General features: G+C 40.3%; 1 protein-coding gene across 10 annotated transcripts in view; it reads left to right on the top strand.

Annotated features, from left to right (window-relative positions):
• The window catches only part of N4BP2 (NEDD4 binding protein 2), a 186,562-nt gene that overhangs the window by 79,566 nt on the left and 87,621 nt on the right, over positions 1–19,375 (top strand). For all 10 annotated transcript variants that reach the window (XM_078367365.1, XM_035293851.3, XM_035293850.3 and 7 more), the window contains 3 exons: positions 1,600–1,788; positions 3,912–4,080; positions 18,594–18,717. In XM_078367365.1, the coding sequence (XP_078223491.1) occupies positions 1,600–1,788; positions 3,912–4,080; positions 18,594–18,717 (482 nt within the window). The remainder of the gene's footprint in view (positions 1–1,599; positions 1,789–3,911; positions 4,081–18,593; positions 18,718–19,375) is intronic.

The following is a 19,375-nucleotide window of genomic DNA, read 5'->3' as shown; positions in this document are numbered from 1 at the left end:
CCACCGCCATAGTTACCACCGCCAAAATTTCCTCCTTCATTGTAACTATCATATTCTCTACCACCACCATATCTACCACCTTGGTTTCCATATCCTGGTCCACCACCACCATAGCCCCCTCTACTACTATAACCAGAACCACTGCCATAGTTGCCACAATCACCTCCAAATCCATTATATCCACCATCACCTCCTCCATAAGCACCTTTGATGCCACCACCTCTACCAGCATAGCCTCCTCTTCCACCAAGGTTTCTACCACAGCCAAAATTATCTCTACCATCTCCAAAGTTTCCTCCTCTACAACCCATAAAATTGCTAGGTCTGGCCAGACGCAGTGGCTCAAGCCTGTAATCCCAGCACTTTGGGAGGCCGAGGTGGGTGGATCACGAGGTCAAGAGATTGAGACCATCCAGGTCAACATAGTGAAACCCCGTCTCTACTAAAATTACAAAAAATTAGCTGGGCATGGTGGCGCATGCCTGTAATCCCAGCTACTCAGGAGGCTGAGGCGGGAGAATTGCTTGAACCCAGGAGGCGGAGGTTGCGGTGAGCTGAGATCGCGCCATTGCACTCCATCCTGGGTAACGAGCGAAACTCCGCCTCAAAAAAAAAAAAATTGCTGGGTCCACCTCTACGACCTCTCTGTGATCCAGCAGACTGCGTCTCTTGTTTAGAAAGGGCCTTTTTCACTTCACAATTACGCCCATTAATAATGTGGTATTTCCGAACAACAGTTTTATCAAGAGTTTATCACCATCATCAAAAGTTACGAAAGCAAATTAATTCTCTTTTTACTCCACTCTGACTGTCTTCTATAACTTCTGTGGTTTCAATCTTGCCATACTTTTCAAAGTAGTCTCTCAAATTATATTCTTCTGTATCTTCTTTAATATCACCAAAAAATTTTTCTTCACTGTTAGATGGGCACCAGGCTTTATAGAATCCTCTCCAGAAATAGCTGTCTTTGGTTCCACTACACACCAGTCAACCTTGTGTGGTTGAGCATACATTGCATTCACCTTTTCAACACAAGAATAAGTCACAAAAACAAAGTCTCTGGAACATTTTGGGGGGGGGATCTCTCATTATCACACAATCTGTGAGTGTACCCCATTTCTCATAATGTTCTCTTAAACTATCATCTGTAGTGTTAAAGCTCAGACCACCAGTGAACAGTTTTCTTAACTGCTCTGATTCCTTGTGATCATGGCTCTCTTCCCCCTGGCAGTGGCAGCGATAGCCGGAGTTGGGCTGGGGACGACCAGATGGCGGTTTTACCTCCATTTTGAGACCTGACTCACCTCTTCCAACTCGAGTTCAATAGCCCTAATTGTATTTTGTTAATTTTAGAGAACTCTTCAACATCTCCAGAGATAAGAGTGGTTAAAGAAAGGGTAACCTTAATGGCATAAAAAAGTTAATGATAGTTGATACATGGCTGACTGACTTACAAGGTAGACACTGGAGAGAATCTGTTTCCGAAGCAGAGAGATAAAAATATATGAGAGCACAGTTTTCATGTGCGTTGAGTGAAGGAGTAAGGCATTAGTTTTTTAAACTCTCTGTGTGTTTCACTTATTGTTTAAAATCTTACAGCCAAAGAAATTAAAAGAGAATGAAGAAACACCAAGCGAACTGTCTTTCCAAGACTTTGAGTACCCAGACTATGATGACTACAGGGCAGAGGCTTTCCTTCACCAGCAGAAGAGGATGGAGTGTTACAGCAAGGCCAAAGAAGCTTATCGGATAGGGAAAAAACATGTCGCCACCTTTTATGCCCAGCAGGTAAAGTGGAAAACTGATCATACATTTTTTTCTTTGTCAGTTATAATAACTAACTAATCTTGAAGCAGATAACACCCATATTGTTACTAGATTAAGTTATTCTGGGGAATGTAGTGGTTATATAAGTGACATAAATGAGGTATCCTAAGAAATGTATGGTCCTGGGAATTTCATCTCCTGCTGTTTTGAACATTTGAAATGCTCAGCTTCTGTGGTTGCTTTTGCATTTACTGCTTAAGTGGAATTACAGTTTATTCTGACAGTCCATATTTCTGGCAGCAGAATATTAATATTGGCCATCTCAGAGTGGGATTAAAGGGGTTTTGTGCCTTCTATCATGTTGGAATTTTTAGTAACACATCACTTTCATAGTAGAAAAATGACATTAATATTTTTTAGGGAAGTAAAATTTCTACCTGGGGTCATTTGACATGTATTCTAAGGAACCTGCTTTTTTTTTAAGATAAGGTCTTGCTCTGTTGCCCAGGCTGGAGTGTAGTGGTGCAGTCTCAGCTTACTGCAGCCTTGACCTCCCGGGCTCAGGTGATCCTCCTGTGTCAGCTTCCCAAATAGCTGGGACTACAGACACACACCACCAGGCTAAGCTAATTTTTGTATTTTTTGTAGAGATGGGGTCTTACTTATTATGTTGTACAGGCTGGTCATGAACTCCTGTGCTCAAGCAATCCTCCCATCTCAGCCTCCCAAAGTGCTGGGATTACAGGCATGAGGTACCATGCCCAGCAAGGAGTCTGCTTAAATTTTTATGTTTGTGTTTCCATATGCGTTACTTCTTTGTGTTTGAGCAGAGAAGAGTATCAAACTGCTGTAACCCTGTGACCCCTCAGTAGTCCTTGGGGGATAGCTTCTGGGGTGAATAACTATAAGATGTTGAAGGTGACCAAGACGAGACCCAGCATTATCAAAGCATACACAAATAATAAACCAGTGGTTTTAAAAACAAATACAAAAAAATAAAGTAAATAAACCAGTGGTTCCTTCTTGAGATGATGGATGTATTAGAGTTCTCTAGAGAGACAGACCAGTGGGATATATAAAAAAGAATTTATTAGGAGGAATTGGCACTCACAATCACAGAGGTGGAGAAGTCCCATAATAGACCACCTGTAAGCTAGAGAACCATGGCTTAAAGCCAGGAGTGTAGTGCAGTCAAAGCTCAAAGCCTCAGAATCAAGGATACTGACAGTGCAGTCCCCAGTCTAGGGTCAAACACTCAAGACCCACCGAGAGGCAGCTCGTGTGGGTCCCACAGTCTAAAAACTGAAGAACGCGGAGTCCTAATTCCAAAGGCAGGAAGAGAACATCTGCCTGTTTGTCCTAGCCTGCCCCCAGCTGCCCACATGGTTGGTATCCTAGCCAGCCCCCAGTTGCCCACATGGAGGGCAGGTCTTCTTTCTGTCCACTGACACACACGTCAGTCTTCTCTGGAAACACTCTCAGACACACCCAGAAACAATGCTTCACCAGCCATCTAGGTATTCCTCAGTCCAGTCAAATTGATACCTAAAATTAACTGTCACAGATGGGGATTGTGTTTAGTTGAGTTTCCCACTTTTACGACTTTTGGTTCGGAAAATTTGTTAGAAAGAATGACTCAGTAGTTTAGGTACTGCATTATTATTATTTATTTAGAGATATTCTTGCACTGTCACCTGGGCTGGAGTGCAGTGGTATGATCTCAGCTCACTGCAACCTCTGCCTCCTGGGTTAAAGCGATTCTCCTGCCTCAGCCTCCCAAGTAGCTGGATTACAGGTGCCTGCCACCACACCAAGCTGATTTTTTGTAATTTTAGTAGAGATGGGGTTTCACTATGTTGGCCAGGCTGATCTCAAGCTTCTGACCTCGTGATCTGCCCGCTTTGGCCTCCCAAAGTGCTGGGATTACAAGCATGAGCCACTGCACCCAGCCAGGACTACGTTATTAATACGTTGAAATTTACCTAAATTTTGGTGCATTATTGTGTATTAAACTCAATGCATTAAGATTTTAGATTTATTATTCCCTTTTTTCTCCTGGCCTTTTATTTGGGGCACTATTAATTTTCTCATCACCCAAGTAGCAAATATCAAAAGTGTCCCTTGGTGATATGTTTATGATTCAGGGTACTCTTCATGAACTGAAGATGAAAGAAGCCAATCACCTTGCTGCTGTGGAGATCTTTGAGAAAGTCAATGCCTCACTGCTGCCACAGAATGTTTTAGACCTCCATGGGCTGCATGTGGAGGAAGCTCTAGATCATTTGATGAAAGTTTTAGAGAAGAAGACTGAAGGTAGGACTGTGGTAATCACAAGTTTTCAACAGAATATATGTCTTTGCTTATATCGGTATAACTGGCAAATTCAGGAGAGTCTGAATATGCAGGCTGAGGGTATCTGTGCAACCTTGTAAACATTTGTGTTAGTCATTCTTCAAGAGAACCTTCTTGGGAAAGGATCTTCATTGGTATGATGATTAACATTTTCTTCACTTGTATTCCTGTGTTGTATTTATTAGAGGGAGGGCATGGTGTAATCTGAGAATCCTCTCTGACTTATAAATGAGACCTTTCAGGAATATTACATGTCTTTGGACAATAGACATTTATTAAACTTAATAGATATTTCTTGGATTTTAATTTTTCAGTAGATGTTTGATAAAATACAGAAGTAAATAAGGTGATAGGATTTTTACAGTGATCACAAAAGGCAGAATTTCTAAGTATTTGCAGTGTGGCCGTACCCCTTTCTTTTCTGCTTGTGTCTTGCCTTTGCAGGTTAATAGGAAAGACCACTGCCAGCTTGTCATCTAAGTTCAAACTTTCCCCAGGACTTTGGATGAGCCTCCATTCAATACTATGTACTTCACATACATTAAAGTATTTTGTTGGTTTAGCATCTTGTTTACTTTTCATCATCATATGGTAAATTGTGACTTGTCTGATTGTTTCCTTATGATTAGATTCAGTTTAAAATATTTTTGGGTAAAAACACTGTTTAGGTGATATTAAGTTAGCCTTGGTGAACATCAAGAGATAGAAGTGGTCAGTTTGTCCCATCATTGATCATATTGTTTGATTTCTTAGCTACGGTCGGACTCTGAAAAAGCATTAGGATAAATTCTAAAATCCCTTGTCTCTTGCCACCTCTCCAGTCTCATCCTGTGCTTTTCCTCCTTTTCTGTATGTTTAACTATACTATCAGTCTTGACCCCTAGTTAGGCTCCCTGTTAATAGCTTCTCATAGTACTCCTACTTCTCACAGTGTTTATAAAAGCTTATTGTATAATTGGTTATTAAAGGTCTGTCTTTTTGGCCAAGAATTGAGCCAGTATTGATTATTGAATCATTGTATATAGTGCTTTTCCTTCAACACTCAAAAAGTTTTTGAATAAATGACTAAGAATAGGTATTCCTTTCATTTTTTTTTTTGACAAATAAGATTGTTTATATTGAAAGTATGCAATGTGATGATTTGATAAATGTATACATTGTGAAGTGATTACCACAGTGAAGTAATTTAGCACATACATCACCTATTATTGTTACCATTTTGTGTGGGTGGGATGAGAACATTTAGGACTTACTCTGGTAGCAAATTTCAAGTATATGATATAGTGCTATTAAATATAATTACCATGCTACACATTAGCTCACCAGAATGTATTTTTTTTAGAACTGAAAGCTTGTACCCTCTGACCAGCATTTCATTTCCTCCACTCCCTGGCCCCTGGCAACTACCATTCTATTTAGTTTCTATGTGTTTGGCCTTTTTAGGTTCCACATATACGTGAGATCATACAGGATTTATCTTTCAGTGTCTGGCTTATTTCACTTAGTATAATGCCCTCCAGCTACATCTGTATTGTTGCAAATGGCAGGATTTTTCCCTTTTTAAAAGTTTTTAATTAAAAGTTTTAAGTTTTTATTCCTGTTTAAAAGAAATAGGACATCTCAATGTGTTGCCTAGGCTGATCTTGAAGTCCTGGGCTCAAGTGATCCTTCCGCCTTGGCCTTCCAAAGTGCTGGGATTACAGATATGAGCCACCACACCTGGCCTGAGCCACCATGCCTGGTCCCCTTTTTATTGTTGAATAATATTTCATTGTGTCTGTATCATATTTTTTAAATCCATTTATTTGTTGATTTACATTAGGTTGTTTTCACCTCTTTGCTGTTGTGAATAATGCTTCAGTGAATATGGAAGTGTAGCTATCTCTTAAGATGTTGATTTTGTTTTCTTTGGATGTATGCTCAGAAATGGGATTGCTGGGTCATACACAGTAGGTTTATTTTAAGTTTTTTGAGGAACCTCTATACTGTTTCATTTCATTTTGTAGCAGAGGAAACTGATTACTTAAAAAGCTTATTGAAATGGAAAATAGGCCGGGTGTGATAACTCACGCCTGTAATCCCAGCACTTAGGGAGGCTGAGGCGGGTGGATCACTTAGGTCAGGAGTTCGAGACCAGTCTGACCAACATGGAGAAACCCTGTCTCTACTAAAAATACAAAATTAGCTGGGTGTGGTGGTGGGCACCTGTAAACCCAGCTACTTGGGAGGCCAAGGCAGGAGAATCACTTGAACCTGGGAGGCAGAGGTTGCAGTCAGCCAAGATCACACCATTGTACTCCAACCTGGGCAATGAGAGTGAAACTCTGTCTCAAAAAACAAAAACAAAAACAGAAACAAAATACAATATGTCTTTACAGAAGCTTGAATATGAACGTCTGCAACAGCCAAAAGGTGGGAATAACCTAAATGTTCATTAACTCATGAACAGAGAAACAAAATGTGGTAAATCCGTACAATGAAATTTAATTTAGCCATGTAGAGAAATGAAGTACTGATACATGCTCCAGCACGGATGGACCTTGTAAACATTATGCTTTGTGAAAGATGAAGACAGATAAAAAGCCATATGTTGTATGATTTCATTTTTACCAATTGTTCTGAGTATGTAAATCTAGAGACAAAAAGTAGATTAGTGGTTGCTGGGACTGGAATGGGGAGAATATGGGCAGTGACTGCTAAGAGGCACAGAATTTCTTTGTGAAATAGTGGAATGTTCTGGAATTGCGTTGGTTGCACAACAAACATGGAGAATATGCCAAAATCCTTAATTGCATATTTCAAAATGGTTAGTTTTATGTTATGTGAATTTATCTCAATTTAAAAAACTGTAAGAAGAAAAAAGAGTTAAATAATTTGCCCAAGGTGACACTTGGTCAGACCCAAGATGCAGATCCTTTCTGGAAGCCAAGGCCCATCTCCTAGCACATGCTGCCACCCATGGTAGCCTGTAGTTACTGTCAGTCAACACTAGATGGCAGTATTGTTGAATAGAAATGTGTCCAATGGAAGATTGTGGCTCTGACCTGCATTGCTTTTTGTCCTGATTAAGGACTGTTAAAATTGGAGATGAATTTTTTAAAAAAGAGAGACATTTGGACCTTATGTCCCTTCTGATTGAAATATGTAATGCTACCTGTGAAGTATTTTTGCCCCAAAATCAAACTAGGAGCAGATCAAACCTTTAGAACTGACTATTATTTTATAGGGATTTACAGGGGACAGAGGAACGTGTTAAACAACACCATGGGAGTACAGTCAGCAAAGTCCAGACTGTGAAAGTCTAGGATAGCTTGGGTGCAGTGGCTCATGCCAGTAATCCCAGCACTTTGAAAGCCTGAGGCAGGCAGATCACTTGAGTTTAGGAGTTGGAGACCAGCCTGGACTACATGGTGAAATCCCATCTCCACTAAAAATAAAAAATATTAGCTGGGCATGGTATCTCACACCTGTAATCCCAGCCACTTGGGAAACAGAGGCAGGAGAATCGCTTGAATCCAGGAGTTGGAGGCTGCGTTGAACTGAGATTGTGCTGCTGCTCTCCAGCCTGGGCAACAGAGTAAGACTCCACCTTGGAGTGGCGGGGTGGTGTGGGGGAGAAAGTCTAGGATAAATGATCTAGTTTTTTTTTTCAATAAATTGGAAAGAAAAATACCAGGGGAGCGGAAACTTTGTTACTTAAGAAATTTATCAATCAAATACAATGTATCGACTTATTTCAGTCTTGATTCTAACAAATCACTGTTAATACAGAGTTTTGAGATAACTGGGGGAAAATTTTGGAAACAAATGATATTAAGGGACTTTCATTATTTTTCTTTATTTTATTTTTTTATTGCATTTTAGGTTTTGGGGTACATGTGAAGAACATGCAAGATTGTTGCATAGGTGCACACATGGCAGTGTGATTTGCTGCCTTCCTCCCCTTCACCTATATCTGGCATTTCTCCCCATGCTATCTCTCCCCAACTCCCCACCCCCGCTGTCCCTCCCCTATTTCCCCCCAACAGACCCCAGTGTGTGATGCTCCCCTCCCTGTGTCCATGTGTTCTCATTGTTCAACACCCACCTATGAGTGAGAACATGTAGTGTTTGATTTTCTGTTCTTGTGTCAGTTTGCTGAGAATGATGGTTTCCAGGTTCATCCATGTCCTCACAAAGGACACGAACTCATCGTTTTTGATGGCTGCATAATATTCCATGGTGTATATGTGCCACATTTTCCCTTTCCAGTCTATCATCGATGGGCATTTGGATTGGTTCCAGATCTTTGCTATTGTGAACAGTGCTGCAATGAACATATGTGTGCATGTGTCCTTATAATAGGACGATTTATAATCCTTTGGATATATACCCAGTAATGGGATTGCTGGGTCAAATGGAATTTCTGTTTCTAGGTCCTTGAGAAAGCGCCACACTGTCTTCCACAATGGTTGAACTAATTTACACTTCCACCAACAATGTAAAAGTGTTCCTGTTTCTCCACATCCTCTCCAGCATCTTTTGTCTCCAAATTTTTTAATGATCACCATTCTAGCTGGTGTGAGGTGGTTTTGACTTGCATTTCTCTAATGACCAGTGATGATAAGCATTTTTTCATATGTTTGTTGGCCTCATGAATGTCTTCTTTTGTGAAGTGTCTGTTCATATTCTTTGCCCACTTTTGAATGGGCTTGTTTTTTTTCTTGTAAATCTGTTTTAGTTCTTTGTAGATTCTAGATATCAGCCCTTTGTCAGATGGGTAGACTGCAAACATTTTTTCCCATTCTGTTGGTTGCCGATTCACTCTAATGACTGTTTCTTTTGCAGTACAGAAGCTATGGAGTTTGATTAGGTCCCATTTGCATATTTTGGCTTTTGTTGCCAATGCTTTTGGTGTTTTGGTCATGAAGTCCTTACCTACACCTATGTCCTGAATGGTTTTGCCTAGATTTTCTTCTGGGTTTTTATGGTGTTAGGTCTTATGTTTAAGTCTTTAATCCATCTGGAGTTAATTTTAGTGTAAGGTGTCAGGGAGGGGTCCAGTTTGTGCTTTCTGCACATGGCTAGCCAGTTTTCCCAACACCATTTATTAAACAGGGAATCCTTTCCCCATTACTTGTTTTTGTCAGGTTTGTCAAAGATAAGATAGTTGTAGATATGTTGTGTTGCCTCCAAGGCCTCTGTTCTGTTCCATTGGTCTGTATCTCTGTTTTGGTACCAGTACCATGCTGTTTTGATTACTGTAGCCTTGTAGTATAGTTTGAAGCCTGGTAGTGTGATGCCTCCTGCTTTTTCCTTTTGCTTAGAGTTGACTTGGCTATGCGGGCTCTCTTTTGGTTCCATATGAAGTTCAACTTGGTTTTTTCCAGTTCTGTGAAGAAGGTCATTGGTAGCTTGATATAGCATTGAATCTGTATATTACTTTGGGCAGTATGGCCATTTTCATAATATTGATTCTTCCTAACCATGAACATGGAATGTTTCTCCATCTGTTTGTGTCCTCTCATTTCGTTGAGCAGTGGCTTGTATCTCCTTGAAGAGGACCTTTACGTTCCTTGTTAGTTGTATTCCTAGGTATTTTATTCTCTTTGTAGTAATTATGAATGGCAGTTCGTTCTTGATTTGGCCCTCTTTAAGTCTGTTATTGGTGAATGCTTGTGATTTTTGCACATTAATTGTGTATCCTGAGACTTTGCTGAAGTCGCTTATCAGTTTTAGGAGATTTTGGGCTGAGACGATGGGATCTTCTAGATATACAATCATGTCATCTGCAAATAGAGACAATTTGACTTCCTCCTTTCCTATTTGAATACCCTTTATTTCTTTTTCTTACCTGATTGCTCTGGCTAGAACTTCCAGTACTATATTGAATAGGAATGGTGAGAGAGGGTATCCTTGTCTAGTGCCAGATTTAAAGGGAATCCTTCCAGTTTTTAACCATTCAGTGTGCGATTGGCTGTTGGTTTGTCATAAATATCTTATATTATTTTGAGATACGTTCCATCAATGCCTAGTTTATTGAGCGTTTTTAGCATAAAGGGCCGTTGAATTTTGTCAAAGGCCTTCTCTGCATCAATTGAGATAATCATGTGGTTTTTGTCTTTCGTTCTGTTTATGTGGTGAATTATGTGTATAGACTTGCGTATGTTGAACCAGCCTTGCATCCCCGGGTTGAATCCTACTTGATCATGGTGGATAAGCTTTTTGATGTGCTGTTGCAATCAGCTTGCCAGTATATTACTGAAGATTCATCATGGATATTGGCCTGAAGTTTTCTTTTCTTGCTGAGTCTCTGCCGGGTTTTGGTATCAGGATGATGTTGGTCTCATAAAATGATTTGGGAAGGATTCCCTTTTTTTGGAGTATTTGGAATAGTGTCACAAGGAATGGTGCCAGCTCCTCTTTGTATGTCTGTATATGTATGGCTGTGAACCCATCTGGACCTGGGCTTTTTTGGGTGGTAGGCTGCCTCGACTTCAGATCTTGTTATTGGTCTATTCAGGGTTTTGACTTCTTCCTGGTTTAGACTTGGGAGGAGGCAAGTGTCCAGGAATTTATCTATTTCTTCCAGATTTACTAGTTTATGTGCATAGAGTTGTTTGTAATAATCTCTGATGATGGTTTGAATTTCTGTGGAATCTGTGGTGATATCCCCTTTATCGTTTTTTATTGCATCTATTTGATTATTCTCTATTTTATTTTTTATTAATCTGGCTAGTGGTCTATTTTGTTGATCTTTTAGAAAAACCAGCTCCTGGATTTATTGATTTTTTGAAGGGTTTTTTGTGTCTCTGTCTCCTTCAGTTCTGCTCTGATCTTAGTTGTTTCTTGTCTTCTGCTAGGTTTTGAGTTTTTTTGATCATGCTCCTCTAGCTCTTTCAATTTTGACGATAGGGTGTCAATTTTAGATCTCTCCTTGTTTCTCATGTGGGCATTTATTGCTATATATTTTCCTCTAGTGACTGCTTTAAATGTGTCCCAGAGATTCTGGTATGTTGTGTCTTCGTTCTCGCTCGTTTGGAAGAACATCTTTATTTTTTTTTTATTTTTTTATTTTTTTGGGGGGAGGAAGGCAGGAAGGAAGGGAAGAAGGACGGTAGGGAGGAAGGAAGGGATGAAGGAAGGAAGGAAGGGAGGAAGCGGGGAGGGAGGGAGGGAGGAAGGGAAGGGAAGAAAGGAAATCAGGCAATGAAAGAGACATTGCCGACCTGGATCTAGAGGTTTACAAGTTGATTTATTTTTTTTTTTGAGAGAAGGAAAGAAAAAAAAAAAGTAAAGGAGAGGAAGAAAGAGGAAGAGAAAGAGGGAGAGTAAATGGAAATATTGCTTTATTTTGAAAAAAATTGGGTATTAATAATGGCCAATCAATGTTTCATTTAAACTAATGGGTAGGTGTGATGTGGTATTGACAAGAATGTATATTTTGTGTATTTGAAGTGGAGAGCTCTATAAATATTTATTAAGTTTACTTGTTCTGGATCTGAGTTCGAGTCCTTGATATCCTTATTAATTTTCTGTCTCATTGAATCTAAGTCTCCTATCTGGGTGTTAGGATCATTAGCTCTTGTTGTTGCATTGATCCTTTTACCACTATATCTTTGTTGCTTTAAAATCTATTTTATCCAATACAAGAATTGCAACTCCTGCTTTTTATTTATTTATTATTTATTTTTGCTCTCCATTTGGTTGGTAAATCTTTCTCCATCCCTTTGTTTTGAGTCTTTGTGTATCCTTGCATGTGAAACAGGTCTGGATGTAACATGCCGTTGGGTTTTGGCTGTGTCTTTTGATTGGGAATTTAGTCAATTTAAATTTAGGGTTACTGCCATTTGATGTTGACTGGCTGTTTTATCCATGTGTTGGTGTAAATTCTTCTTTATGTTGGTGCTCTTTACTTTTTGGTGTATTTTTAGAAAGGCTAATACTGGTTGTTTCTTTCTGTGTGTAATGCTTCTTTCAGAAGCTCTTGTAAAGCAGGCCTGGTGGTAATAAAATCTCTGAGTTCTTGCTTGTTCATAAAAGATTTTATTTTTCCTTCAGTTGTGAAGCTTAGTTTGGCTGGATATGAAATTCTGGGCTGAAGGTTCTGTTCTTTGAGGATGTTGAATATTGGCCCCCACTCTCTTCTGGCCTGTAGAGTTTCTGCCGAGAGATCTGCTGTAAGTCTGATAGGCTTGCCTTTGTGGGTTATCCGACCTTTCTCTCTGGCTGCCCTTAGTATCCTCTCCTTCGTTTCAACCCTGGTGAATCTAACGATTATGTGCCTTGGGGTGTGTCTTCTTGAGGAATATCTTTGTGGTGTTCTCTGTATTACCTGGGGTTGAATGTTGACCTGCTTTGCTAGTTTAGGAAAATTTTCCTGAATAATATCCTGAAGGGTATTTTCCAGCTTGGATTCATTCTCTCCGTTGCATTCAGGTACACCTATCAAACGTAAATTTGGTCTTTTCACATAGTCCCACATTTCTTGAAGACTTTGCTCATTCCTTTTTATCCTTTTTTCTCTAATCTTTTCTTCACGTTTTATTTCATTAAGTTGGACTTTGACCTCTGATATCCCTTCTTCTGCTTGAACAATTCGAGTGTTTAAACCTGTGCATACTTCTCGGAGTTCCTGTATTGTATTCTTCAGTTCCATTAATTCACTCATACTCCTCTCTAAGTTGTCTATTCTCAATAGGATTTCATCAAGCCTTTTGTCAAAGTTCCTAGTTTCTTTACGTTGGGCTACAACATGTTCTTTTAACTCACCGAAGTTTGTTATTATCCATTCCTTGAAGAGTGATTCTGTCATCAGGAGGCGCTCGTTCTCCATCAAGCCTTGTTCCATTGTTGATGTGGAACTGTGATCATCTTTAGAGGGAGAGGCGTTCTGACTTTGAGTATTCTCAGCTTTTTTACGCTGGTTTCTTCCCGTCATTGTAAATTTATCCTCCTCTCGTCTTTGAAATTACCAACTTTCAGATTAGGTCTCTGGAGTGGACGTCCAGGTTGTTAGTTCCCAGGGCCAGAGCAGCGGCGTTAAAACTGATGGTGCTTTTCTGCCCAGGATTCTCCTGTCGGGCTTCCTTCTTGTTTCCGTAGTAGGCGACTCTGCCTTCCCGGGGCTCCAAACCTCGGTCAGAAGGGGAAGCGGTCCCGTTTACTCTGCTCCGAGAGCTGCCGCGCCGAGGTGCCGGCGGAACCGCTGCACCGACCACGAGAGTCGCGCTGGCGACCCGTGTGTTTCCACCACTGGGGGATCTTCTGCTCCGAGAGCGACCAGACTTTGTCTGAAAGTGTGGCGTCCTCTAGTTCTCCGCGCCTTCCCTGAGAGCTGCAATCCCGGGATGTTAGCGATCGGCCATCTTGGATCGTTCTCCTCGGAAGAACATCTTTATTTCTGCCTTCATTTCATTGTTTATCCAGTCAGCATTCAAGAGCCAGTTAACTGTTCAGTTTTGATGAAGCTGTGCAGTTCTGAGTTAGTTTCTGAATTCTGAGTTCTAACTTGATTGCACTGCGGTCTGAGAGCCTGTTATGATTTCCGTTCTTTGCATTTGCTGAGGAGTGATTTACTTCCAATTATGTGGTCAATTTTAGAGCAGATCTGATGTGGTGCTGAGAAGAATGTATATTTTGTGGATTTAGGGTGGAGAGTTCTGTAAATGTATATTAGGTTTTCTTGTTCCAGGTCTGAGTTCAAGTCCTGGATATCCTTGTTAATTTTCTGTCTCGTTGATTTGTCTAATATTGACAATGGGGTGTTAAAGTTTCCCACTATTATTATGTGGGAGTCTAAGTCTCTTTGTAAGTCATTAAGAACTTGCCTTATGTATCTGGGTGGTCCTCCTGTATTGGGTGCATATATATTTAGGATCGTTAGCTCTTCTGGTTGCATTGATCCCTTTACCATTATGTAATGTCCTTTTTTGTCTCTTTTGATCTTTGTTGGTTTAAAGTCTATCTTATCAGAGATGAGAATTGCAACTCCTGCTTTTTTTTGCTCTCCGTTTGCTTGGTAAATCTTCCTCCATCCCTTTATTTTGAGCCTTTGTGTATCCTTGCATGTGAGATGAGTTTTTCTGGATACAGCACACCGATGGGTTTCGGTTTTTATCCAGTTTGCCAGTCTGTGTCTTGATTGGGGCATTTAGCCCAGTTACATTTAGGGTTAATATTGTTATGTGTGAATTTGATCCTGCCATTTTGATGCTAGCTGGCTGTTTTGCCCGTTAGTTGATGCAGTTTCTTCATTGTGTTGATGCTCTTTACCATTTGGTATGTTTTTGGAGTGGCCAGTACTGGTTGTTCTTTCTATGTGTAGTGCCTCTTTCAGCAGCTCTTGTAAAGCAGGCCTTGTGGTGACGAAATCTCTGAGTACTTGCTTGTTCGCAAAGGATTTTATTTTTCCTTCACTTATGAAGCTTAGTTTGGCTGGATATGAAATTCTGGACTGAAAGTTCTTTTCTTTAAGGATGTTGAATATTGGCCCCCACTCTCTTCTGTCTTGTAGGGTTTCTGCTGAGAGATCTGCTGTGAGTCTGATGGGCTTCCCTTTGTGGGTAATCCTACCTTTCTCTCTGGCTCCCCTTAGCATTTTCTCCTTTATTTCAACCCTGGTGAATCTGATGATTATGTGCCTTGGGGTTGCTCTTCTTGAGGAATATCTTTGTGGTGTTCTCTGTATTTCCCGGACTTGAATATTGGCCTGCCTTACTAGGTTGGGGAAGTTTTCCTGGATGATATCCTGAAGAGTATTTTCCAGCTTGGATTCATTCTCTCCGTCACATTCAGGTGCACCTATCAAACGGAGATTAGGTCTTTTTACATAGTCCCATGTTTCTTGGAGACTTTGTTTATTCCTTTTTACCCTTTTTTCTCTAATCTTGCCTTCTCATTTTATTTCATTGAGTTGATCTTCGACCTCTGATATCCTTTCATCTGCTTGGTCAATTTGGCTGTTGAAACTTGTGCATGCTTCACGAAGTTCTTGTGTTGTGTTTTTCAGCTCCATCAATTCACTTACATTCCTCTCTAAGTTGTCTAGGTTGTCTATTCTCGTTAGCATTTCATCAAATCTTTTTTCAGGGTTCTTAGTTTCTTTGCATTGGGTTAGAACATGTTCTTTTAGCTCACAGAAGTTTCTTATTACCCACCTTCTGAAGCCTGATTCTGTTAATTCATCACACTTATTCTCCATCCAGCCTTGTTCCCTTGCTGGTAAGGAGTTGTGATCCCTTGTAGGAGGAGGGGCCTTTTGGTTTTGGGTGGCTTTATCCTTTTTGCGCTGGTTTCTTCCCATCTTTGTGGATTTATCCACCTGTCGTCTTTGTAGTTGTTGACTTTCAGATTGGATCTCTGAGTGGACATCCAGTTTGTTGATGATGAAGTTATTTCCTTCTGTTTCTTAGTTTTCCTTCTAACAATCTGGCCCCTCTGCTGTAGGACTGCTGAGGTCCACTCCAGGCCCTGCTTGCCTGGGGATCACCTGCAGCAGCTGCAGAACAGTAAGGGTTGCTGCCAGTTTCTTCTTCTGCTATGTTTGTCCCAGAATGATGCCCACCAAATGTCAGTCTGAGCTCTTCTTTATGAGGTGACTCTTTGGATATACGAGGGTCAGGGAGCTGCTTGAGGAGACAGTCTGTCTTTTATAGGAGCTCACGTGCTGAGCTGTGATCTCCGTTGTTTATTTAGAGCTGCTGGGCAGGTACGTTTAAGTCTGCTGCAGCAGAACTCATCACCTCCCCCGCCTTTTTTTTTCCAGGTGCTCTGTCCCGGGTAGTTAGGGCTTTATTTATGAGTTTCTGTTGTGCTGCTGCCTTTTTATCAGGGCTGTCCTGCCCAGCGAGGAGGCAGCCTAGTCACTGTCTGCCTGTAGAGGCTTTGCTGAGCTCCTGTGGGCTCCACCCAGCTGCCATGTGAACTTCCCTGCAGTCCTGTTTATACAAGTGTAGTTAAAACTGCCTTGGCAAAGCTAGCCCACCTCTGTAATGGCGGACTCTCTCTGTAATGGCGGGTTGCCTCGGCAACAGTGGGCTGCCTCAGCAATGGCAAACTACCTCCGTAGGGGTGGACTGCCTCGGTAATGGCAGGCGCCCCTCCCCCACAGAGCTGGACCTTCCCAGGTTCAGCTGTGCTTGCTGTGAAACTCAACCCAGAGCATTTATAACTGCTGATTTTTTATGGGGCTGGGGCCAGCCGAGCCTGATCACCTGGCTCCCTGCCTCAGAGCCTTTTTTTTAGTTGAACAGTCTACTCTCTCTTAGGTGTTCTAGTCTCCTGTTGAAAAGGCACCAGGATCTATGTGATTTCCTGTGTGGTGACGCGCTGCGCTGGCCGAAACAGCATCGCTGAGATTCGTGGCATTTTTTTGCCCGGGAATCTCCTGGCCTGGCTCCCTGTTTCAGTCCCCTTTTTAATCAGATGAATGGGTGACTCTGCCTTCCCGGAGCTCCAATTGCCAGCTAAAATGGTGCGCAGACCCTTGTATTTTGTACAGAGAACTGCTGCCCCAGGGTGCCGGCAAAGCAGCCCGCCGGTGAAACCAGCAGCACTGGCACCCCGTGGGGCTCCTCTACCTGGGAATCTCCTGGTCTGTGGGCAATAAAAATCCGTCTGGAGATGTGGTGTCCACTCACCCTCTGCGCTTTCCCCGGGAGCTGCAATCCTGAGCTGCTCCTACTCGGCCATCTTGGATCCAACCCCCGGGACTTTTATTTTTTAAGATATGATGGTGCCATTGTAGTTACGCTTTTCAAAGGAGTCCTTATCTTTTATATGTACCGAAATATTTGCAATTGAAATAAGAAATCTGGAGTGTGCTTAAAAATGAGCTAAACCGTTCTTTCAAAGGTGTTAACAAGAATAGACTGTATTTGGGAAACTAAACATATACATTAATTCATGCAGCAGACATCCTTTGAACTCTTAGTTGAGGAACTAGAGAATATTTTCAGAGCAATAAATGAACTATTAACAGGTGATATGGTATAAACGACTGGCCTAAGTGAAAAGGGGAGCCATAGTGAAGGGACTGAATTATGGTTAGAGATTTAGTTATTATTATTTTTTTTTAGTAAGTAAACTTTTTCTTTTTGAGACGGAGTCTGGCTCTGTTGCCTGGGCTGGAATGCAGTTGGTATGACCTTGGCTTACTGCAGCCTCCACCTCCCAGGTACAAGCCATCCTTCTACCTCAGCCTCCCAAGTAGTTGGGACTACAGGCACACCCCACATAATTTTTGTATTTTTAGTCAAGATGGGGTTTTGCCATGTTGCCCAGGCTGGTCTTGAACTCCTGAGCTTAAGTGGTCCACCTGCCTTAGTCTCCCAGAGTGCTGGGATTACAGGTGTGAGCCACTGTACCTGGCCAAAGTAAACTTTTGTATATAATGTAACATATATAAAGAACAGTGCACAAAGTTACAGTGCAAAAATGTAAAAAAATCTGTAAAAAGGTTTTGCACTATACACCTAGAATTTTGTGCACTGTGAATACCCTTGTGAAGCTAGCACTCAGTTGAATTTTGAACAACATATTGCTTGTAGTCAAGAGCAACATATTCTTTTAAAATTCCAGGCTGAACAACATGTTGGGGATGTGATACTTGAAAAAGCATTTGTATTCTATTGAAATATTAGCATAATAAGCAGACCGTGGAATGTTTGTATTGTGTATGTTTGTATTTGAAATTTAATAATTCAACTCATTAACAGTTTCTTTGTTGTTCTTATTCTGTTCCAGCTTTTTTTAGTTTTCAGGATTTATATCCTTGATTTTCACAAGGTCATTTTCAAAACGGAACTTCAGTCTTTTAGGAGGCTCAGAGTCCTTTGATGTTTTAAGAACTATCAGGAAAAGTTTGTTAACAATTGATTATCTTTAACAGAAGGACTGCAATCCATGCTGTGATTAGTGTATTTGCTCATAGCTATGACTGGAAGATAATTTATAAAGTAGTTGTATTATCCCATTTTCCTGATGAGAAAATAGACATAGGAGAAACTAAGTAATTGTCCATAGTCACACAGTTGTTTAGTGTCGGAACTATGATTCAGAACAAAGCTTGATGGCTTTAGAATATTTAATTAACAGAGTTGTTGTGAAGATTCTTAGTTAATATATATAAGCCATTTAAAGCACTACTTGACTCCTTGTGTATAATAATTGTTAGGTATTGTTAATGTTATTATTGCCATTATCATTATTTCAGGGAGAACTTCTGGTAGTGCACAGAAATCTCTTTCCCTCTAAAGGAAAAAAATCCCACTTAAATCTTTTGATGAATAGATTACAATGAGGCTATATATTTTAAGACATTATTCTGGGGGCTTTTTGAGATAGGAATTCTGTCTCACTGTTACTGTTTTGAGAAAGCAAACCCCAAAATCCTCATGAAAACAATTTGATGTGTGTTTGAGTAGCTAAGGTTTGTTTTCTATTGAGAATGTAAGATAAACTAATTTTAACTCCCCCAATTTCTGTTGTAACAGAATTTAAACAGAATGGTGGGAAGCCCTATTTGTCTGTGATTACGGGGAGAGGAAACCACAGTCAGGGAGGAGTTGCTCGCATCAAACCAGCTGTCATTAAACACCTCATAAGCCATAGCTTCAGGTGAGTTTAGATTTCTGTTACTGATAATGACAACTGCCCATATAGATCTGTATCAGAGATTTCTGTAAGTGTAGATTTCTGTTATTGATAATGGCAACAGTCCTAATATAGCTAGGTAAATAAACACTAAAAGTGTTCTCAGACTATCTGTTAAAAGTTAACTAAATTTAATCATCTGATTTGAGCCACAGGTTGATGAATTATGATATAATTTTCTCTGCTTGATTTATGTTTTCTGGTAAACCAGAAATAAGGAAAAATGTGTTTGTTGCCAATAATCATCTAATAAAATTTCTATCATAAATTTAAATTTTTAAAAGAAAATAAATATGTGTTTTTTTGATAATGTATTATGCAAAATAGATAACATATTTTAAAATTTGCCCTTATTCTTTTGAAAGAAAATAAATATTTGTCGATTTTGGCTGGAATTGGGGGCTTCTATTGAAATATAGTTATAATATGGTTATGTTTAAACTTTAGCAAAAATGTTCCAGTTAATATGAATTTGTGTTTTCATAAGTTAAATGCAATAATGACCTGTGTAGACAAACATGAAATGTTGTTTTACATTAAGTGATAATTATTGAATAAGAGAAAATGACAAAAAAGTCAAAGATGAAAAATCTGTTGATGGATAGATTTCCCACAAATGTGT

Source organism: Callithrix jacchus, chromosome 3 (genome assembly GCF_049354715.1).
Source record: "Callithrix jacchus isolate 240 chromosome 3, calJac240_pri, whole genome shotgun sequence".
NCBI classification, from domain to species: domain Eukaryota; kingdom Metazoa; phylum Chordata; class Mammalia; order Primates; family Cebidae; genus Callithrix; species Callithrix jacchus.
The sequence above is the reverse complement of the archived record's forward strand: the minus strand, read 5'-3'. Positions and strand labels throughout refer to the sequence as shown.